Source organism: Oncorhynchus keta, chromosome 19 (genome assembly GCF_023373465.1).
Source record: "Oncorhynchus keta strain PuntledgeMale-10-30-2019 chromosome 19, Oket_V2, whole genome shotgun sequence".
In the NCBI taxonomy this organism is placed as follows: Eukaryota; Metazoa; Chordata; class Actinopteri; order Salmoniformes; family Salmonidae; genus Oncorhynchus; species Oncorhynchus keta.
The window spans coordinates 62054084-62076366 of NC_068439.1; the positions used below are offsets into that span (position 1 = coordinate 62054084).

Consider the following 22283-nt stretch of genomic DNA (forward strand, 5'->3'; position numbering starts at 1 on the left):
CTGGCTGCAGAAGAGAAGAGAGTAGAGGGACAGAAGGATAGAGGAGGGGAGTAGGGGTTGCCTGCCTGACAGCTCATCCCTCCATTCCTAAGTCCAGTGGCTGGCAGCATGCAGCCATGTTTTTTCTTTTTCATCTGATGGAGCAGAGCGGAGGAACAGTGGAATGAAGTCTCTCCCTGTGGCCTTTCACTGCACTGTGATCTGAACAGTCAATCAGGGAGGAGAGAGGGAGAGGCGGACTAGGCAGCAGCAGCAGCTGGAAGAGGCAGTTAAACCAGTGATCTCTGCAGAGATAGCAGCAGCACAGCTAATGAGGATGCAGCCCAGAGAAGATCAGAGAGGGGACCGGACCACTGCCAGTTAAAGCACCTTTGCATTATTTTAGCCAAAAATAGTTGATCATCTTTAATCCTCCTGGCCCCGGATGGCTCTGAATCCAGGGCAGGTCATTTTAATGCTCGGCTAGAATGATTGATTGATCTCTCTCACACATCTCTCTCTCCCTTTCAGTCTCTCTGTTCATTTCCGGTAATAATTATTCTCCAGGTACAGAGATAAACAACTTTTATATTCAAAACACTAGCACACATTTCTATGAAGGAACATATTTTCTAAGAAAATACTTGATACTGTTGTCAAAATTAAGGCAGGGTAGTAGTAACATTATGAGTTGGAATGATGGTAAATTGTTTAGCGAGCCAGCTACATGTCTAAACAAAAGACTCCAATATGCAAGTGACCATTTCACTGTACCATTTACACCATCTGTATCCTGTGAACGTGACAAATAAACTTTGATTTGATATAGTGTGTGTTTACCAGAGACGGTAATGTGGAGAACAACATGACCTGCACTAAAGTCAGATTAGGATATAACGTTAGGCCAACGAGTGTCTCAGTTCTAAAATTCTCTGGTAGAATGCCCTGCTTTTATTTCGTCACATTCACAACCGTAAGCTATTTTCTGTAATTAGCTTGCCATTAACTCGTAGGTCATCTTTCTGTTTCTGTAATAATGAATACAAATTAGCCCCAATTTAAAACATTGCCGGCTAACTTAACAAGCTGGTTTGCTAGATTGATATATACTAAATTCATTTGTAAACGGATGGGTTTATTGGTGTTAAAATACACCAGTTATGCTATTTTGGACCACCAGGCCGCTGTCTGTTTATACTTTTACAAAATTACAACAAGTTTGATGTCAGACGACAATAGAATGTTTATGATGTCACTGTGACAACTGTATATAGACGTAGACGTCGATAGACGTAGTATAAACCAGTATTTAGTCAGTATTTAGTCTTGAAATCATTGGTTGTTAAGTATATTACCATACTCACTATGTTTAGCCTCAGATGTGAACACTTAATGAGATGGGTGGAGCTAAAGCTTAAGAGGGTGTGAACGATGCTGAGTGAGTGTGGACAAGAAGAGCTCTCCTGTAGGTGTACCAAACAATCAAGGGCCATTTTCTCAAAAGTGAGCTTACAAGTTTATCAACTTTCAAAGCAGAAGTACTTTTCCGTTGTTCCTCCAATGTAGTGTTTCTAGCTCTGATTCTCTACGTTTATCCAATGTTTTTTTTTAAATAGCTACATATGACCAAATCGAGCCGGTCGGTCACACATGTGTTTCTGTCATGAATATTCACTGTGCTGTGCGGGGATTGAGAGCCTTGGCTCCTGCCAATGAGCGCTGGTGAGAGTGTCAGAGATGCTTGGCTGTGGGCTGCCATCTTCCCTCCACTTGAGAAATGAGTAAGATGGTGAGCCTCTCCACTTGCGTCCCTCAGTCCTGCTCAGGGCAATCTGTCTCTCATCTTCCCTCCTCTTCTCTTTCTGTTTTCTTTTCTTTTCTCCCCTCGTCTAAGTTTCCTCTTCATACTTCTTTACTCAGCTCTCTGTCTGTACTTCCATCTTTCATTCCTCTCTTATTTTGATGAATTTATTCATACTATTTCATCCTTCCACAAGATATAGTCCCGACACAAATCTAGGGTTGCTAGAGACTCGACCCAGTCGTTCGTTCTAAATGTTCCATTGCCATACTGGCTGGCAACGTTCTTATCCCTTGCTTACTAGCTAGCCATCTACGGCTAACTTACAGTCACATCAAAATGCAGCCAGAATAACACCAAAGTAGCTGCATTTGCTTTTGTTTTCTAGTGACATTTATTTGGATACATCCATAACAATGAGCCAATGAGGCGCGATTTTGCCTGGCATAGAACATGTACTCTCTCGTCAGGACACTTGTTCAGAGGAGCTAGCCAACAACACAGCTACAGTAACACAATCACTTCAAACTGAAGCTAGAAAGACTGCAAATTAGCTGTGTTCCATTTGACCTTTTTTCAATTGACATTTCTTTGTATATATCAATAAAAATGATGCCAGCTGATTCATGATTTCAACTGGCTGAGAAAAGCTGCCTGCCAGTCTGTCTCGTCCCGATTCCCGACATGTTCATTACTATGGGACAGCAGGAGATCGAATTTGAATATTGAAACAATGTTGCAAATGTTAGAGAGACAGACAGTAAGGTTTATTCAAATATCCGCTGATGAAAACAAATGTCTAGATGATTTTTCTTATAGCGGAGATCAAGTTCATAAGTTGCCTGCCTGGGCTGATTAGACAGTGAATTGCACAGTCAGATGGAAGAGAGTAAATGGGCATTTTAACGTCATAGATTTAGCCTGTTGTAACTTGTGGAATAGACACCGGCTGGAATGTGGTTTTAACCAATCAGCATTCAGGATTAGACCCACCCGTTGTATAATACCCTACATCCCTCTGTGCCCGCCCCAGCACCCAGCCCCTGGGGGGTGTTAGAATAATAAGGCCCTCTAATAGCCCAGGCACAGACCCAGGCCTGGTGGGAAGCCGATCCCACATCACACAGCCTGGCAGCATGGGCCAAGTGCCCAGACTGGTGCAGTGTCACATGGAGTCTGCTCCTCACACTGGTAGAGATAGACAGACGTGTGGTTTTGGGCACACACACACACACACACTTTTTAGCAGAGACCTACCAGGAGTGGTGGGACTGAAACTGAGAGGGTGTTGGAAGAGGCGGTGAGCTAAAGAGGCACAGATGGTTGGAGCATGGGGTTCCTGTGTGTGTGTGTGTGTGTGTGTGTGTGTGTGTGTGTGTGTGTGTGTGTGTGTGTGTGTGTGTGTGTGTGTGTGTGTGTGTGTGTGTGTGTGTGTGTGTGTGTGTGTGTGTGTGTGTGTGTGTGTGTGTGTGTGTGTGTGTGTGTGTGTGTGTGAGAGCGTGTGTGTGCGTGTGTGCACAGTGTTAGAGAGAAGGTCAATGGAGACAGATTATGCTTTGCCAATCCCTCTTCTTCATCGCATCGACCCAATAATACACATCACTTAAAGAGCACTGCTAACAAGACTCCGTAGGGCATGTTGAGTCACAAATGTGTCATTATCCCCCCATCTTCCATCTCTTACTAGCCTGTTGCTCTCCTGTCGCTGCCGGCACATCATCACCCAGTCATTCAATCCCATCATCATCATCATCATCTGTTTGTCATAGGCATGTCATTTTCTGTCATGTCTTCTCTCCAGTGGGAGGGGGTGTCTATTTATGGACAGTGTCTGAAAAAAAGTGGGATCTGAAAATGGGAAGCAGCAGCAGTAGTTAATGGCAGACACCAATAACTAGGGAGGATTTGGTGATGCATGTACCTCAGGGTTTTACAGCATTGTCAAATTAGGTTTTCCTCTTGTAATACTTCCTTCAGGTCTGGCATGTACTGTACTTATGTTGCAGCAGGGGAAATATACAACAAAGGATGTCTCTTTCTGGTAAATAGAGAATCATCAATTTCTCTATTTTATTGTTTTTCTAGGCTGAATTTTCTCAGGTAGCCTTGGGGTTAGAGCGACGGGCCTGTAACCAAAAAATTGCTAGATCGAATCCCTGAGCTGACAACGTAAAAATATGTCATTCTGCCCCTGAACAAGGCAGTTAACCCACTGTTCCTAGGCTGTCACTGTAAATAAGAATTTGTTCTTAAATGACTTGCCTAGTTAAATAAAGGTTAAATAAAATAATAGCTCTCCCAAGGCCTCCTCATACGCTATTTCTAACTTTATGCTGATATATAGTTAGCTGAATCAATAAATCATGAATCTTTATGTTTTCTACCAGAAATAGTAATGTCCTGATGCAAGACTTTAAATGAAGGAGGAAAACATGCAGCCTAAAGCTGTTTTCAGGGTGCAGCCAAGGTTCTCGCTGTCGAGAGTTGTAATTTTGTCAAATGTCAATGTATCTATTTTGGTGCTAACTTTTTAAGACGTAGCCTCGAGTGCACTCTGGAGACATTATAAATGACCAGAGAAGGTAGTATTGCCTCAAGAATATTGGTCAAACTACACTGAACAAAAATATGAACGCAGCATGTAAAGCACATATGTCAGAGTCAAGGCCCGCGGGCCACATCCGGGAGAAGGTTTTTTACGGCCCCTGGGATGATCTTGATTTATTATTAGAACCGGCCCGTAGACCGCAGCAAGCCGGCAGCCCGCAGATCTTTTACACGCACCAATACTACATTTCCCACAATGCAACGGTGACGCACCGAGCAGTAGGCTGCTTCATTTCAATATTTATTGGCACAGCAGTTGTCAGCATCACAGTAAAATTAACTTTCAGATACCCATCAAAAATGGCAAAACGGAAGGTGGACACTGAGAACCGGGGTTTCAAACAAGGTGGGAGTCGGAGTATTTGTTCACGGAGGTAGCTGGAAAACCTGTGTGTCTTCTGTGTGGAGAAAGTGTGGCGGTACTGAAAGAGTATAATCTGAGACGACATTATGAAACGAAACACGCGGACAAAAACAAGAATATGGACATGGAACAAAGGCTACAAAAGGCAGAGGAATTAAAACGTCAAATCTCGACAGGCTCTGTTCAAAAGCCAAATCACAAGGCCAGGCTGCTGTCAAGGCCAGTTTTATTTTGGCAGAAGAGATCGCTAAATCAGCCCGGCCATTTACGGAGGGGGATTTCATCAAAAACTGCATGATTAAAGTTTGTGACGAAGTTTGCCCAGAAAAAAGGCAACTCTTTTTAAATGTGAGTCTGAGCAGAAACACCATTGCCGAGAAGTAGACCAGTTGTCCATCAATCTAAAAGAGCAGCTTGTGAAAAAGGGAAAGATTTCATTGCATATTCCTTGGCTGTGGATGAGAGCACCGACATTTCTGACATTGCCCAGTTGTCAATTTTCATCCGCGGAGTGGACTCCAGCCTAAGCGTGACAGAGGAGTTTTTGGCTTTACGTCCTATGCATGGCACAACTACGGGGCATGATTTGTATGAAGAGGTGTCAAGATGTGTAAATGAGATGGAGCTGCCTTGGGAAAAACTCGTGGGTTTGACAACCGACGGAACCTGCGATGTGTGGACACAGGAGCGGACTGGTGGCGAAGATACGGGAAAAGATGCAAGAGGAAAACGCGACAGGTGAGCTGACAGCTTATCATTGTATCATACACCAGGAAGCGTTGTGCGGTAAAGCCTTGAAAATGGAGCATGTAATGAGCATCATCACGCGCACAGTTAACTTTATCAGAGCCAAGGTTTGAATCACCGCCAGTTCAAGGCATTTCTGACGGAGTTAGAAACGGAGCATGGTGATTTGCCTTATCACACAGAGGTGCGATGGCTAAGCCAGGGAAAGGTGCTTCAAAGATGTTTCGAGCTTCGTGAGGAGATTTGTCTGTTCTTGGACAGCAAAGGGAAAGACACAACACAACTCCGAGACGAAATGTTTCTGTGTGAAATGGCTTTTCTGTGTGACATTACGAGTCATCTGAATGCAATGAACTTGCAGCTGCAGGGTCGGGATCGTGTCATCTCTGATATGTACAGTACAGTGAAGGCATTTAAAACCAAACTGACTCTGTGGGAGACGCAGATGCGGAAAGAAAATTTGAGCCACTTTCCCAGCTGCCAGACCATGAAAGAGAAGCTCTCTACCAGTGCGTTCCCGAGCGCACAGTTGGCTGATAAAATAGGTATGCTTGCCGCTGACTTTCGACGCCGATTTGCTGACTTTGAAGCACAAAAAGCAGGTTGGAACTGCTCGGTAACCCATTTGCTGTTGACGTGGAAAGCTCACCACCAAACCTCCAAATGGAGTTGATTGACCTCCAATGCAATGATGCACTGAGGGCAAAATATGCGGCAGTGGGTGCTGCGGAGTTCGCCCGTTTCCTCCCCGACACAATGCCCCAGCTGCGCATCCAGGCTGCTCAAACGTTGTCTATGTTTGGCAGCACATACCTGTGTGAACAACTGTTTTCTTTGATGAACTTGAACAAAACATCACACAGAAGTCGACTTACTGCTGAACACCTCCACTCAATTCTGAGGATTTCCTCAGCTCAGAGCCTTACCCCGAACATTGATGAACTTGTGGAAAAGATGGGACACCACCAAGTATCACCCTCAACCTCAAACAAGTGAACATTACTGTGCAATCACATTTTTTACTCAGTTCAAGTTTAAAAGTTAAAGTTTAATATTTGTTTTCACTGCATGTTACTTCTCCTTAAACAAAGTGTTGTTTTTGATTAATAGATTTTTGCACTTTATTTTATTGTATTTCAATCCAATTATATTTTAAAAATATTTCAGTTGTGGATGATAGAAAATTGCTATTATTGTTTTTTTCTTTGAAGTAAATTTAGCCCACTTTTTGCTAAAATAGAAAATATAGGCTACTGATGGTGCCTTGAATACCGGTTTCTTTCATTTAATGTTCATGTTATGGGGATTTTTATATAAAGGAAATTTGTCTTTTGTGTCTGTTGAAAATTAAAGATTACTGACAGAGCCATAAGAAAATATTGCTTTATTTATCTGATCATATTGGAATATATTTGTTAGGTTTTCAGTAGGTTCAATTAGGTTCACTAGACTATATGCGTCATTTAAAAATTTTTCAATGAACATTCGAACAGTCCGGCCCTCGGCTTGTAGCTAAATTTTTTATTTGGCCCTCCGTCCATTTGACTTTGACACCCCTGATGTAAAGTGTTGGTCCCATGTTTCATGAGCTGAAATAATAGATCCCAGAATTGTTTTATACGCACAACGTATAATTTCTCGTAGATTTTGTGCACAAATTTGTTTACATTCCTGTTAGTGAGCATTTCTCCTTTGTCAAGATAATTCATCCACCTGACAGGTGTGGCATATCAACAGGCTGATTAAACAGCATGATCATTACTGTACATAGGTTTTGTATATGGGGACATCAAAACAGATGTCTCAAGTTTTGAGGGAGCGGGCAATTGACATGCTGACTGCAGAAATGTCCACCGGAGCTATTGCCAGAGAATGTAATAATAATTTATCTACCATAAGCCACCTCCACCTTCATTTGAGAGAATTTGGCAGTACGTCCAACCGGCCTCACAACCGCAGACCATGTGTAACCACGCCAGCCCAGGACCTCCACATCTGGCTACTTCACCTGCGGCATTGTCTGAGACCAGGGGTTTGCACAACCAAAGAATTTCTGCACAAACTGTCAGAAACCTTCTCAGGGAAGCTCATCTGCGTGCTCGTCATCCTCGCCAGGGTCTTGACCTGACTGCAGTTTGGCGTCTTAACTGACTTCAGACTTCAGTGGGCAAATGCTCACTTTCAATGGCCACTTGCACTCTGGAGAAGCGTACTCCACACGGATTAATCCCAGTTTCAATTGTAATGGGCAGATGGCAGACAGTGTGTATGGTGTCGTGTGAGTGAGCAGTTTGCTGATGTCAATGTTGTAAACAGAGGGCCCCATGGTGGCGGTGGGGTTATGGTATGGGCAGGCATAAGCTACGGACAATGAACACAATTGCATTTAATCAATGGCAATTTGAATGCACGGAGATACCGTGACAAGATCCTGAAGCCCATTGCCGTGCCCTTCATCCACCGGCATTATATTGTGTTTCAGCATGATAATGCACGGCCCCATATCAAAAAGGATCTGTACACAACTCCTGGAAGCTAAAAATGTCCCAGTTCTTCCATGGCCTGCATACTCACCAGGCATGCCACCCATTGAGCATGTCTGGGATGCTCTGGATTAGAGGTCGACTGATTAATTGGAATGGCCGATTAATTAGGGCCGATTTCAAGTTTTCATAACAATCGGAAATCCATATTTTTGGGCACCGATTTGCCGCTTTGGCAATTTTTATTTTTTTATTTTTTTAAGTGTACCTTTATTTAACTAGGCAAGTCAGTTAAGAACACATTCTTATTTTCAATGACGGCCTTGGAACGGTGGGTTAACTGCCTTGTTCAGGGGCAGAACGACAGATTTTCACCTTGTCAGCTTGGGTGAATCAATCTTGAAACCTTACAGTTAACTAGTCCAATGCAATAACGACCTGCCTCTCTCTCGTTGCACTCCACAAGGAGACTGCCTGTTACGTGAATGCAGTAAGCCAAGGTAAGTTGTTAGCTAGCATTAAACTTATCTTATAAAAAACAATCAATCATAAGCACTAGTTAACTACACATGGTTGATGATATTACTAGATATTATCTAGCGTGTCCTGCGTTGCATATAATCTGACTGAGCATACAAGTATCTAAGTATCTGACTGAGCGGTGGTAGGCAGAAGCAGGCATGTAAATATTCATTCAAACAGCACTTTCGTGCGTTTTGCCAGCAGCTCTTCGTTGTGCGTTAAGCATTGCACTGTTTATGACTACAAGCCTATCAACTCGCGAGATGAGGCTGGTGTAACCGAAGTGAAATGGCTAGCTAGTTAGCGCACAGTAATAGCGTTTCAAACGTCACTCGCTCTGAGCCTTCTAGTAGTTGTTCCCCTTGCTCAGCATGGATAACGCTGCTTCGATGGTGGCTGTTGTCGTTGTGTTGCTGGTTCGAGCGAGGAGAGGGACGGAAGCTATACTGTTAGACTGGCAATACTAAAGTGCCTAAGAACATCCAATAGTCAAAGGTTAATGAAATACAAATGGTATAGAGGGAAATAGTCCTATAATAACTACAACCTAAAACTTCTTACCTGGGAATATTGAAGACTCATGTTAAAAGGAACCACCAGCTTTCATATGTTCTCATATTCAGAGCAAGGAACTTAAAAGTTAGCTTTCTTACATAGCACATATTGCACTTTTACTTTCTTCTCCAACACTTTGTTTTTGCATTATTTAAACCAAATTGAACATGTTTCATTATTTACTTGAGGCTAAATTGATTTTATTGATGTATTATATATTAAGTTAAAATAAGTGTTCATTCAGTATTGTTGTAATTGTCATTATTACAAATGAATAAATAAAAATTGGCCGATTAATCGGTATTGGCTTTTTTGGTCCTCCAATAATCGATATCGGTATTGAAAAATCATAATCGGTCGACCTCTACTCTGGATTGACATGTCAGCGTGTTCCAGTTCCTGCCAGTATCCAGCAACTTCGCACAGCCATTGAAGAGGAGAGGGACAACATTCCACAGGCCACAATCAGCAGCCTGATCAACTCTACTGTAACGGTTTTCTAGGTGTGGTGAAGGAGAGTCGGACCAAAACACAGCGTGTAGATTGCGATCCATGTTTAATGAACAAAAAAAGTAACACAAATCTAAAATACAAACACTACAAAACAAAGAACGTACCGAAAACCGAAACAGCCTATACTAGTGAAAACTAACACAGACAGGAACAAGGACACTAAGGACAATCACCTACGACAAACTCAAAGCATATGGCTGCCTAAATATGGTTCCCAATCAGAGACAACGATAAACACCTGCCTCTGATTGAGAACCACTCCAGACAGCCATAGACTTTGCTAGATAACCCCACTAGCTACAATCCCAATATATACACACCAAAACCCCAAGACAAAACACACCACAATACAAAAACCCCATGTCACACCCTGGCCTGACCCAATACATAAAGATAAACACAAAATACTTTGACCAGGGCGTGACATCTACGCTGCATGAGGCAAATGGTGGTCATACCAGACACTGACTGGTTTTCTGATCCACTCCCCTACTTTTTTTTAAGGCATCTGTGACCAACAGATATTCCCAGTCATGTGAAATCCATAGGGTCTCATTTATTTATTTCAATGGATTTATTTCCTATGAACTGTATCTTTGAAATTGTTGCATGTTGCGTTTCTATTTTTGTTCAGTGTAAATTACTCAGGTTCTTCAGACAGAGACAGGGAATGAGAAACCGCTGTGAGAAAATGAATGTGGAGAATATGTTGTTGACGCCAGAGAGCATCACAGCGTGTCTATTCTAGAGACAAGACGATGCTCCTCGTCTTTCAAAATGAAAGAATCAAAAATCTTTTAAAATGGCTTGCCTTGAAGTCAGCAACATAAGAGCTCTCTCTCTCTACCCCTCTCTCTCCCTCCCCTTTCTCTCTCAGCTCCCTCTCTCTCTGCATTGTCTGGTCGTGTGCTGTGAGTCTATTGTGTTAGATAGGCCCCAGTTGGCACACCGTGGAGGGCCTGGGTGCAGCTTCCGCCTGATAATGAGAAGGTATCCGCTTAAACTCTGCTTGTCAGCCAGTCCAGGCCGGGTTTGTCGCCGGCTGGCTCCTGTATCACTCAATCAATTGAGATGTTACTCAGCGGCTCACACACACACTCATTGAGACTCGCCAGGCCGGGCCAGCATCATTATTCACATCAGCAAGACTCAACTGTGTGGAGACGGATTTAGATAGGTTGGAGTCTTCTACCAGCGACTTGGATTTATAATGTGTTCTTAGTATCGCCAAAAACATCACCAAACTACCTCATGTCTGACTGACATTTTGGTGGGAGAAGTCATCATATCCTATTTGGTCAATATTTCATAAAATAATATCCTCTGAATACTCTCTCTCTCTCTCGCCTTCTCTTTCTCAGGACTCCCATCATTGCCGGAGGGCTGTTTGTGATTGACAAGTCGTGGTTCAACCACCTGGGGAAGTATGACACAGCCATGGACATCTGGGGCGGGGAGAACTTTGGTGAGTGAGTCAGCTGACTGGGCTGGAGCTGAGGGGATTAGGCTGCCTGAGAGCACCCGAGTGGCAGCAGCGTGTCAGTCTGTCAGCACTTATAGCCTGCCTCTATAGCTGACACCAGTCCTTCTGTCTGCTCAAGGGCGTTGCCGTCACGAGAACTTTCCTCACTAAAGTGGGACAGTTGATGTATTGTGTTGGAAGTTTTTGAGGGATACTCTGTGGGTTTGTAATGGTTATTTTACCACAGTCCCAAATCCCCAAAATGATAATTTTTCAAATCAATCAAATCCACTCCATATGTTGGACTTGTAACACTTACTATTTAGTTGACTATAAAGTGTCAATGGTCAAGAAGACACAAATATTAAGCAGAATTTCTAGCACCACTGTCAAATAAGCTAGAGAGAGTGTAAACATTTCAGCTATTCCAGTCAGAGCCAGAACCCTGGAGCAATAGGTAGCATTAGTAGTTCTCTTCCCTGCTTCATGTTTGCTCCTGTCAGGTACATCTGCAGGCGAGTTGTGCACAGCAGTCCGAGCTAACCGTGGTAGTGGTGGGGATGATTCATAGTGTGTTCCAGATTCTAAAAAGGCCAGGAGGCTGACGAGTACTCTCCCATGTATCTCTGGCAGAAGGATGCTGGGGTTCATATATTAGACAGACAGGTTCCACTGTCTGTACTGCTGCTGAGGCTTCAGATCATTAGAGAACAAAGCAGAGACAGGGGTACAGTAAGACTTGAATAGGATGCTCTCTCTCTCACACTTTCTCTTTATCTCTTTCCCCAGTCTTTTTTATTTTCTCTCTCTCCATCTCTCTTTCACATCTCTCTTTTATTTTTCTCTTTTGCACTTTCTCTCCTAGATGGAAAATATTCCCTACGCTGCTCCCTTTGACACTTTGAAATGCAGAAAAAACTCATAGGCATGTTGGGGAAGTGTTGAAGATGTTACTCTGAAAAAGAAAAACACAGCATATACAATGATAATGAGGCTATGAAACTTCAACTTTGTTGGGTTTGAAAGACAGGTGGATGTCTTTAGGCTAGTATATTAGTCTGGGCTAAATTAGACCAGGCAATGAAAGGACTTCATTTACATTATTGTGGCTTCATTAAGTGAGCATTGGACATGGCAGATTTAAAAATGAGATATGAGGGGGCAAGCATGTTATCTAATATTCAAGGTATCAGAGCCCCATATATAGATGCTGATTTAATTTTTTTTACTAGGCAAGTCAGTTAAGAACAAATTGGGTTAACTGCCTGTTCAGGGGCAGAACGACAGATTTGTACCTTGTCAGCTCGGGGATTTGAACTTGCTACCTTTCCGACAGATGCTGATAAAGATGATGAGTAATGTGTGTGGATTGTATTGGGATGAGGAATAGTATAACGTCTTAACAGGAGTATAGCTTAATTTGGTTTCACTTGTAGATGATCAAGACATTGTATGTGAAACTTTGTGTGTTAGAATTTAACCTCTCCTATCCCCTGTAACCATTCTCCATCTTACAGTATATGAGCGCTCTCTCCTTAAGACTCTGTTGTCCCACTGTGCCTCCTCTCACCCATAACTCATACAGTCTACAAGCACTGAACATACAACACACAATACAGTAATTCCATGGGACAATGATAACTAATGGTAGCTGTGTTTTGTGTGTTGTGTTGTGTGGGGTGTGTGTTGTGTTGTGTGTGTGAAACCCTATAGAGATCTCGTTCCGGGTGTGGATGTGTGGAGGGAGCCTAGAGATTATCCCCTGCAGCAGGGTCGGCCACGTCTTCCGCAAGAAACACCCCTACATCTTCCCTGAGGGCAACGCCAACACCTACATCAAGTAAGACTTGACTCCATTTGTACTGTATCCTATCTCACAGCCTGCTCCAAAATACAAAGGCACCCAACACCTACATCAAGTAAGACCTATATCTTACTGTATCTATCCGTATGCTCCAAGATAAAAAGTAGCCTACAACAACCAAAATAAGTGCTGCACTGTACCACTCGATATGTACTGTGTGAGTTGTTGAGCTGTAGGCCGGTATTCGTGCAATGCAACCCAATAGTGGGATAGGATTTGCAGCGAACGTGGCAAATACAAATTGAAGACTTTCTGTAGTTTTCTCTAAAGCTTTGCCAAACATTGTCTTTTGAATGCATTATGCTAAGCTCTATTCTCTTCTGTACATCAGAGTAGTTTGGCTCTCTTTCCATATTGGGGATTAGAATCATGTTCTTGCTGTGTTTGGCAGGGCTTTAGTTAGCTGATCGTACGAGTGCACCCAATTTCTGTTATTCTTTCTGAAAAGTTTTGCCTACATATAATGTCATTCTTTATCAAATGTTCAACTTTGGCATGAATCAGAAATGCTGCCCTTGGTTAACAATGCAATTATCGACAGAATCAGTTTTCTTCATTTGTTTTTCTCATTTGCATTTAGCCTTCAGGAAAGTCACGGCGTGGACTGAATATGTAAAGTGAACAACGCACTATTTGATTTGATTACAGAGCCGTTTTCAGAAAATGTGTTGTGCAAAAATCACCCTTGACTTGGCTGCCTCTCCTTTGACTGACTGGCAGTGTGTGTTCACTGTTCATTCACTGATGAGCTTCCCCTCTTTACCTACAACACAAAACACATTAGGCCCCCCCAATGAATAATTAATGAATCCTGTCAACAAAATTTGTATGTGTAGCATAGTTCAGCCAAGTTAATGAATAATTACTCCAAGTATGATGTTTGATTTCATGTCCTGAAAAGAAAGCCAGGCTTCTAATGGCAGCTGGTGGCTCAGCATGCTCTCTGATAATTATATGTAATTTATTCACCTGCACTCTCCGTGCTCCGCTCTCTGCACAATATCACTGTAATTTGTGTTACAAGCTGCTACTCCCTTTTCTGTCTCAAAATCTTCTGCTGCTGCTCAGAAGCCAGGCTGTGTCGCAGTAGTGTTGAGTATGCTTCCGTCTGAGACCGTGTAAGGTGGAAAGGAGCGATGTGAGTTCTGAAAGTAGGCTGTCTTATTCTTGCCTGTGAGGGTCAAGTGGATAGCATAGGATAGGGGTGTAGACGAGCTTAATGAGCTGAACAGGACAGTGTGGAACGCTAGAGATGCACTGAAATGTATGTGTAAATGTGTCTTCACCCCAAATCCAAAGTTTGCCAGAGGCTTTCAAATGTCAAAAGAGGTATATGAACGTCTAAATCAAGATACATACATATCTATCGGGAGGAGGGCCACAGTACGCAGCAGCAGTGTCAGCGGAATCACATTTGTAGAATGTTTAAAAGTGTGAGCTAGACATGCATAGAATAGGATATGTACATTTGACTCTCAGCTTTCTCTGCTTTCTTCCAGCAAACGAGATGATTCATTTTCTTGGAATGTGTTTGAGACCAGTATGTTAGGGCAGGCTTGGCTTATGGTTATTTTGGTCACATACGTGCTAGGTGCTTTCACACTATCAGTCTGGCCCACCCTGAGATGAAGTGTTTTAATGTAAAACGCCTACCGACTCCTACTGTGTGCTGTACTGGCTGTGTTGCAGGAACACCAGACGGACGGCGGAGGTGTGGATGGATGAGTTCAAGCTCTTCTACTACTCTGCTCGCCCTGCAGCACGGGGCAAGTCCTACGGAGAGTGAGTAAACCACCACCATACATTTCTACACCATATACTTCTACTGCGATACAGTGCCGTAAAAAGTATTTGCCCCTTTCTAATTTTCTCTACTTTTGCATATTTTTTATACTGAACGTTATCAGATCTTCAACCAAAATATAATATTAGATAAACCTGAGTGAACAAATAACACAACAATGACCAATACTTATTTCATTCATTTCATAAACAAAGTTATGCCCACTGTGTAAAAAATGAATTGCCCCCTTACACTCAATAACTGGTTGCGCCAACTTAAGCTGAAATGACTCCAACCAAACACTTCCTGTAGTTGTTGATCAGTCTCTCACATCGCTGTGGAGGAATTTTGGCCCACTCTTCCATGCAGAGCTGCCATAACATTTGTGGGTTTTCAAGCAAGAACTGCTCGTTTCAAGTCATGCCACAACATCTCAATTGGGATTAGGCCTGGACTTTGACTAGGCTATTCCAAAACTTCAAATTTGTTGCTTTATAGCCATTTTATGTAGACTTGATTGTGTGTTTTGGATCATTGTTTTACTGCATGACCCAGCAGCACTTCAGCTTCAGCTCACAGACGGATGGCCTGTCAATCTACTGTAGAATTCTCTGATACAGAGCAGAATTCATGGTTCCTTCTATTAAGGCAAGTTATCCAGGTCCTAAGGCAGCAAAGCATCCCCAAACCATCATACCATGCTTGACCGTTGGTATGAGGTTCTTACTGGGGAATGCAGTGTTTGGTTTTCACCAGACATAATGGGACCCATGTCATCCAAAAAGTTGCCTCAAGTTTGCCAAAAAGCACCTGAAAGCACCTGGATGGACAGAATGTTCTATGGACAGATGACTCAAAAGTATATATTTTTGGACGACATGGCCTACTCTTAATCCCAATTGAGGTGTTATGGCAGGACTTGAAATGAGCAGTTGAGCTAAAGCAGTTCTGCATGGAAGAGTGGGACAAAAATTCCTCCACAGCGATGTCAGAGACTGATCAACAACTACAGGAAGCGTTTGGTTGCAGTCATTGAAGCTAAAAGTGGCACAACCAGTTATTAAGTGTGAGGGGGCAATTCCTTTTTCACACAGGGGGTGTTGCTTAACTATTTCAATTAAATAAATAAAATAATTTGTAAACTTAGGTTCCCGTTATCTAATATTAGGTTTTGGTTGAAGATCTGATTCAACATTCAGTATCAAAAATATGCACAAATAGAGAAAAGCAAAGGCTGAAAAAGAGACAGATTAGAGAATACAAACCCATATTGCACCTAGAATAGCATGAATAACCTGGATAGACGATTCAGTTCAAACCATATTGTTTAGGTTATTTAAAAGTGTTTTTCTTCTCCCTGCATTACATATTGCACCAATGGATTCCACATGGTTCACCATAAGGTGTGTGTGTGTGTGTGTGTGTGTGTGTGTGTGTGTGTGTGTGTGTGTGTGTGTGTGTGTGTGTGTGTGTGTGTGTGTGTGTGTGTGTGTGTGTGTGTGTGTGTGTGTGTGTGTGTGTGTGTGTGAGTGTGTAGCACTGTCTTTTCTGTGATAAGAGCAGGACTGCATTATAAAAAAAGGTTCCTCTCTCTAACATTCATTTCCCTTTCTTTCTCTCTCTCTTATCAGCATTCATAGCAGGGAAGAGCTCCGCAAGAGTCTCAAGTGCAAATCCTTCAAGTGGTATCTGGACAAGGTCTACCCAGAGCTCAAGTGAGTGTGTGTGGCCGGCTAATCACACACATCCCATTATGCTTAATTCAGAATAGATTCATGATAAATTTTTTTATTACTCAGGCTTCTCTTCTTTTGCCCCCTGATTGGTCCGAGGCCCAGGCTTGCAGCTCAATCTGACTGATACAACAACAGCCAGGCGTGATGGAGTTTAGGTTAATCCCATGGACTGAAACTAACAATGTGGACTCAGGGGAGAGAGGAGAGGGCATGGTCTGACCTTTAGATGACTTGGATCGACTGTTAATTGCATACTAAGAAGAAACGACTTTTAAAAGATAGTTGAAGAACAGGTGAATTGACACAAGTTGAGAAATAGCTAATATTCAGTGCATGTGACAAATAAAATTTGATTTGAAAAAGTTTATAGGGTGGGGACATGTCTCGTGAGAGAGAGTATACACAGATAATGGTGAAGCCATACGAGAGCAATATACAGAGAGAAGTACAGTCATAGGCTATTACAAATTGCTAGCAGGATATGAGGGATATGAGTGATGTTACCTATGGGGGGCTGTGTGTGTGTGTGATGGATTCACTACTGCTGGTTCCAGGTTTCCGTTTGCTGACTAAGTGAATGAACTGGGCTGTAAAGCCTCCACAGACCCACACTGGCAGCAGATCCCATTACTTACCTCTCTCTCTCACTCACTCTCACATACACACTCTCATGCACGCACGCATGCACTCATGCACACACACACATGCACACACACACACACACACACACACACACACACACACACACACACACACACACACACACACACACACACAGCCCCCCACCCAGAGAAGTGGGTTCTTCCTACCTCTGATGAATGGCCATGTGATGAGCTATTTCTTTTTGTACATTTGAAGATGGATTGTAATTCCGTTCAGACGTTGTTTGAGGAAGCATTTATGCCAGGCCACGGAACATGACACTCTAAAGAGCCTCAACGTTAATCTCTACAATAAATCATTATTCATTTGCATGTATAAATGCCACCATGAATCTATCCCACGCGTGAGTATCAAAACATAACAGTCAGAGATGATACATCTACCTCGTATCCAGACTTGTCTGCATTGGTGAATATACAAGAAAGCAAGAAAATATATGTGAAAAGTGTACGTTGTGTATTTTCAGAGTGCCAGATGATTCGGACTCTAAGTCAGGGGTGATTCGTCAAAGACATAATTGTCTGGAGTCCCGTAGGGTGGAGGGACAGAACCTCTCCTCTCTCACACTAGCACCCTGCATCGGAACAAAAGCTGTGCCAGCACTCAACCAGGTACGGCCTAAACAACATTCAGACGGCCTACACTCAATCTCCAACAGGGAGACCTATGCCCCGCGCAAGACTCTACACTCATAAACAGAGCTACAGGCCAATGCAGCTCTCTCTCTCTCTCTCTGCTCATTCTCACTGCTGTGACAGGCTATCATAGCACCTCTCCCTAAACTTATGTTATTATACACCTGCATTGCTTGCTGTTTGGGGTTAGGCTAGGTTTCTGTACAGCACTTTGTGACAATTAACTGACATACTGTACTGTAAGTTAGATTGATTGATTTGATTGACTTACCTCTCTCTCTCTCACACACACACACACACACACAAACACCCTGTGCTAAAAGTACACTCAAAATGTTTTATTGATCATAAAAATCATTACAGTTTTTCTCAATTGCTAAAACACTAAAACCCATTGGCTGAACAAAGTTCTCAGTTGCCTGGACTCATTTAGCTAATTATGCAGTCTGTTGTCAATACCTTAAACCATTTCACATGGTAAAACACAATTTGCAGATCTCACTTAGACTTTTCAGCAAAACTCTAAACACATTCTGCACTCTAATGCACATGTCATCCATACTGGTAAACACAAGTAGCAACAATCAAATACAAATAGAGAACATATGTCATTGATTGAACACAACCACTCAAAATTGATTTAACCTGTTTCAAATGATGCGACACAACCAATATAAGCCAGTTCAGAGAGCAAACAGTTTGTTGAAGGTGGAAAGGAGAAAGTCTGAGATCAAAATACTTAACACAACTCACAAAACCACACCCCAAACTGCAAAATACCTCATATATCCTACACAATGAAGCACTGCAACCAAAACTAAATATAGCATTATCAAAATCAAACGTTTGCATGAAATGGCACACACTTCATTCATATTAAAGTTAAAATAACCAACTACACACTGTTGGGCACAATGAAAAGCACTCTCATCTTTAGTATACTTTGCCATAATACTAAAATAGTTCAAATTGTTGAAAATTCTTCAGATGCACAGAAATATTTGCAGATACACACACATGCTGTTAAAAAATTTATTTCTTTATTTTTCACCAAACCACATCACAGGCAATATCGTCCCTTGCCAGACATCGAGGGAAGAAGCGCCTTGAGTGCCTTATCCATCCCTGAATCGCGCCCACATCAATCCTATCACATGCCTCTTCCATAGCCTGCACAAAGGGCTGCCGGTCATATACCTTCCACCGCCATGCCGAAAATAACTCTTCTATGGGGTTCAGAAATGGTGGGTAATTGTGGGAGGTATTGCACAAGAAATGGTGGGTGGTCAGCAAACCAGTTTTGGACTGGGGCTGCACGATGAGAGCTCACGTTGTCCCATACTACAACGTACCGGGTTCTTTGATGGTCTGCATCATTCATACGCTCTGGTGGTATGAGAATGTTGTGGAGTCTGTCCAGAAATGTGAGAATATGGGCTGTGTTGTATAGTCCAAGGTTGGCATGCGTATTGGAGATGGCAGCGCACATTGTGATGTTCCCACCACGTTGGCCAGGAACTATATCTATAATGGCTCTGTGGCCAATGACGTTTCTCCCCCTTCTTCTGGTCTTTGCTAGGTTGAACCCAGCCTCATCTATAAAGATGAACTCATGTGGGATTGAGCATCCATTTCCAGTACTCCCTGGAAAACAAAAAAGAACAAAAGCAGTCAATATGGTGTTATCCAGTACACTGGGAAACAATGTTGCATGTAGTGTACTGCAGTCAATATGGTGTTATCCAGTACACTGGGAAACAATGTTGCGTGTAGTGTACTGCAGTCAATATGGTGTTATCCAGTACACTGGGAAACAATGTTGCGTGTAGTGTACTGCAGTCAATATGGTGTTATCCAGTACACTGGGAAACAATGTTGCGTGTAGTGTACTGCAGTCAATATGGTGTTATCCAGTACACTGGGAAACAATGTTGCGTGTAGTGTACTGCAGTCAATATGGTGTTATCCAGTACACTGGGAAACAATGTTGCGTGTAGTGTACTGCAGTCAATATGGTGTTATCCAGTACACTGGGAAACAATGTTGCGTGTAGTGTACTGCAGTCAATATTGTACTTACATCCACATATGCTCGTCTGACCTCTTTGTTTCTTTGAGAGTTTCTCTCAAACGGCACCTTATAAAGTTGTTTAATTCTGATTTGGTTTCACTTGAGAATGCGAGCCAATGTGGACAGACTGACTCGTTGAATGTTGTTGAATATGGTGTTGTCTTGGATGATGTGGCTTTGAATTTCTCATAATCTGAATCCATTATTTTCCAAAACCAAGTTTACAATGGCAGCTTCCTGTACCCCGGTGAACATTTGGCCCCTTTCTCCACCATGGTTGCCTCTCTCAGCCCTTTAGAAAAAAAAAAAAGAAAAAAATATAGGGCTTGGACAATGCAGCCTAAATATATTTCCCCACAGTAGAGTAAAGTCTACAGGAAATGTGTGCAGTTAGTGTATGACATCAACCATTCATGAAGTAAACAGGTGTCACCCAACTGATACACTATGACTATGGTTACATGCCTGTACTCCAGTCTAAATGTCCAGATGACACAGGCGACAGTAAAACGGCTCAAGTTGGGCTGCACTCTCTGTCCAGCCTCTCGCATTGTCAGCCCATGGTTGATGACATGATCAACTAAGGTTGCTCTGATTTCATTTGAAAGTTGTTGTCTTCTTTGGCCATGAACTCCTCTACCAGCTCTACCCCTACCTCTCACTCTTCCTCCCCCTCTCATTCTCACCCTCCCTCTTTCTCTTTCTCTTCCTCTTCCTCTCCCGCTTCCTCTCTCTGCAACGGCTTCCATTGTTGTTGTAAAACAAAAGGTGCTCACCTGTGGTCTTTTCATAATACTTACTTCCTGATTGAAGTGGTAACAATTAACCATTGAAGTGTGTGGCCAGGTGGCACAAGTATTGGCCAATTAGCTCATGTAGTGTCATTTTGAATGGCAGTGTTTTGAAATGGCACACATGTGACTTTATGTCAGATTGTTGTGTCTTGTGCAGAGAACTGTGTGCAGTGCATTTAATAAGTGCCATTTTGAATTGCAAAATGTGTGTAAAGCAGAAAATGTGTTTAGACTTTTGGAGACTTGAGAAGAGGTTTTGCTCTCTGTGTGTCAGTTTAAATAATTGTGCTGTGCATGTCATTTTAGTGTGTTAGCAATTGGAAAAAACTGTAACAGTACTGAAAGCTCAATAGATTTTGACTGGTTGCAGGTTCACAACAACAAAGCACAAGAATTACAGTATCATAGAGACAAAGGACAAGTTTGTGAGATGCAGGGTACAGTACTGTAAAAATAGGGGTACAAGGAGGAGGAAGAACAAAAAACAAAAATGCAAAGAGCAAAGCAGAGTAGTAATTTCTGATCAATTTTGAGCTACTATGATAGAACATGTTTTCGTTCATCAAAAGACAATGACGGAAAAATATGAATCATTTTTTTGATTAAAAATGTACTTCTCCCTGAGAATTGTATGTTTTGAACAATGTGTTTTCTATTTTTACGTGTATTGTTTACTGACTGCTCGAGAGTGTATATCATTTTGATCACTTTGTTTATGATTTGAGAGCAGTGTTTGATTTTGAACACAGGTAAAAACTGTTTTGAGGCGAATGTTTCATTTTGCGAGAGGAGTCAGAGGTTATGTGCTTGAAGATGAGGTTTTGTGTTTAATGTTTTCAGGAAATGGAACAAGGTTTCAGAAATGTTGTTTTAGCAATTGAGAAAAACTGTAAGACCTTTCCCCACAGTGGTCAAAATTTGTCTAGGCCCAAGTGTTACCTGTTGACGTGTCATATAGTTGATGTAAATCAGATGATATCACAAAGCTAGATGTCTTTATGCAAAAGGCAGGAAGGAACTTATGCTGCGTTTACACATGCAGCCAACTCTGATCTTTTTTTCCACTAATTGATCTTTTGACCAATCACATCAGATATTTTGACCAGATCTTTTCACATCAGAAATGTTTCAAATCTGTTTGTTCAACAGACCAATTAGTGAATAAAATATCAAAACTTGTTTTGGATAGGAAGAGGGTGTTTTCTCTCTCCAAATTCATTTCCCTAGGAAGCTCATTGTGCTTTATTTAGATTTAATTCAGTGCTGAGACATGCTAAAACAAGGTACTGTATAATGATTGTGTCAGCAGTAATTAAGTCTTGGCCTATTATGCTTGTGCAGTACTGTAGTAGCCCAAGAGTTATATTTTGTTATTACAGTGTATAAGAATAGCAGACATGTCTAGATCTAGGTAGGACACACCCAGCTAACAACAAATGTCCCCACAACTTTAGAGAAGGTTCCCTTAAGAGTCTTATTAGGTTATTAACCAACATTTTCATAAGAATGTTGCTTTGATGTGCAAGGAATGTTCTCAGGATATAAGATATTAATGTTCTATGCATGTTTTATGGGAACGTTGCAAGAACATTCATTAGTCCATTTCTCTGTGGTTTATCAACGTCCCACCAAACATACACAGAACATGGTTGCCATGTTCTGAGAATATAAGATATTAATGTTCTACACACGTTTCAGGGGAACG

The 22283-nt window shown here is 42.1% G+C and overlaps 1 protein-coding gene across 1 annotated transcript in view; it reads left to right on the top strand.

Moving 5' to 3' along the window:
• galnt14 (UDP-N-acetyl-alpha-D-galactosamine:polypeptide N-acetylgalactosaminyltransferase 14 (GalNAc-T14)) overlaps window positions 1-22283 on the top strand; it is a 116298-nt gene that overhangs the window by 78390 nt on the left and 15625 nt on the right. Inside the window, exons 9-13 of the mRNA XM_052470972.1 lie at window positions 10933-11036; window positions 12747-12873; window positions 14587-14679; window positions 16312-16395; window positions 17546-17690. Of these exons, the coding sequence (XP_052326932.1) occupies window positions 10933-11036; window positions 12747-12873; window positions 14587-14679; window positions 16312-16395; window positions 17546-17690 (553 nt within the window). The remainder of the gene's footprint in view (window positions 1-10932; window positions 11037-12746; window positions 12874-14586; window positions 14680-16311; window positions 16396-17545; window positions 17691-22283) is intronic.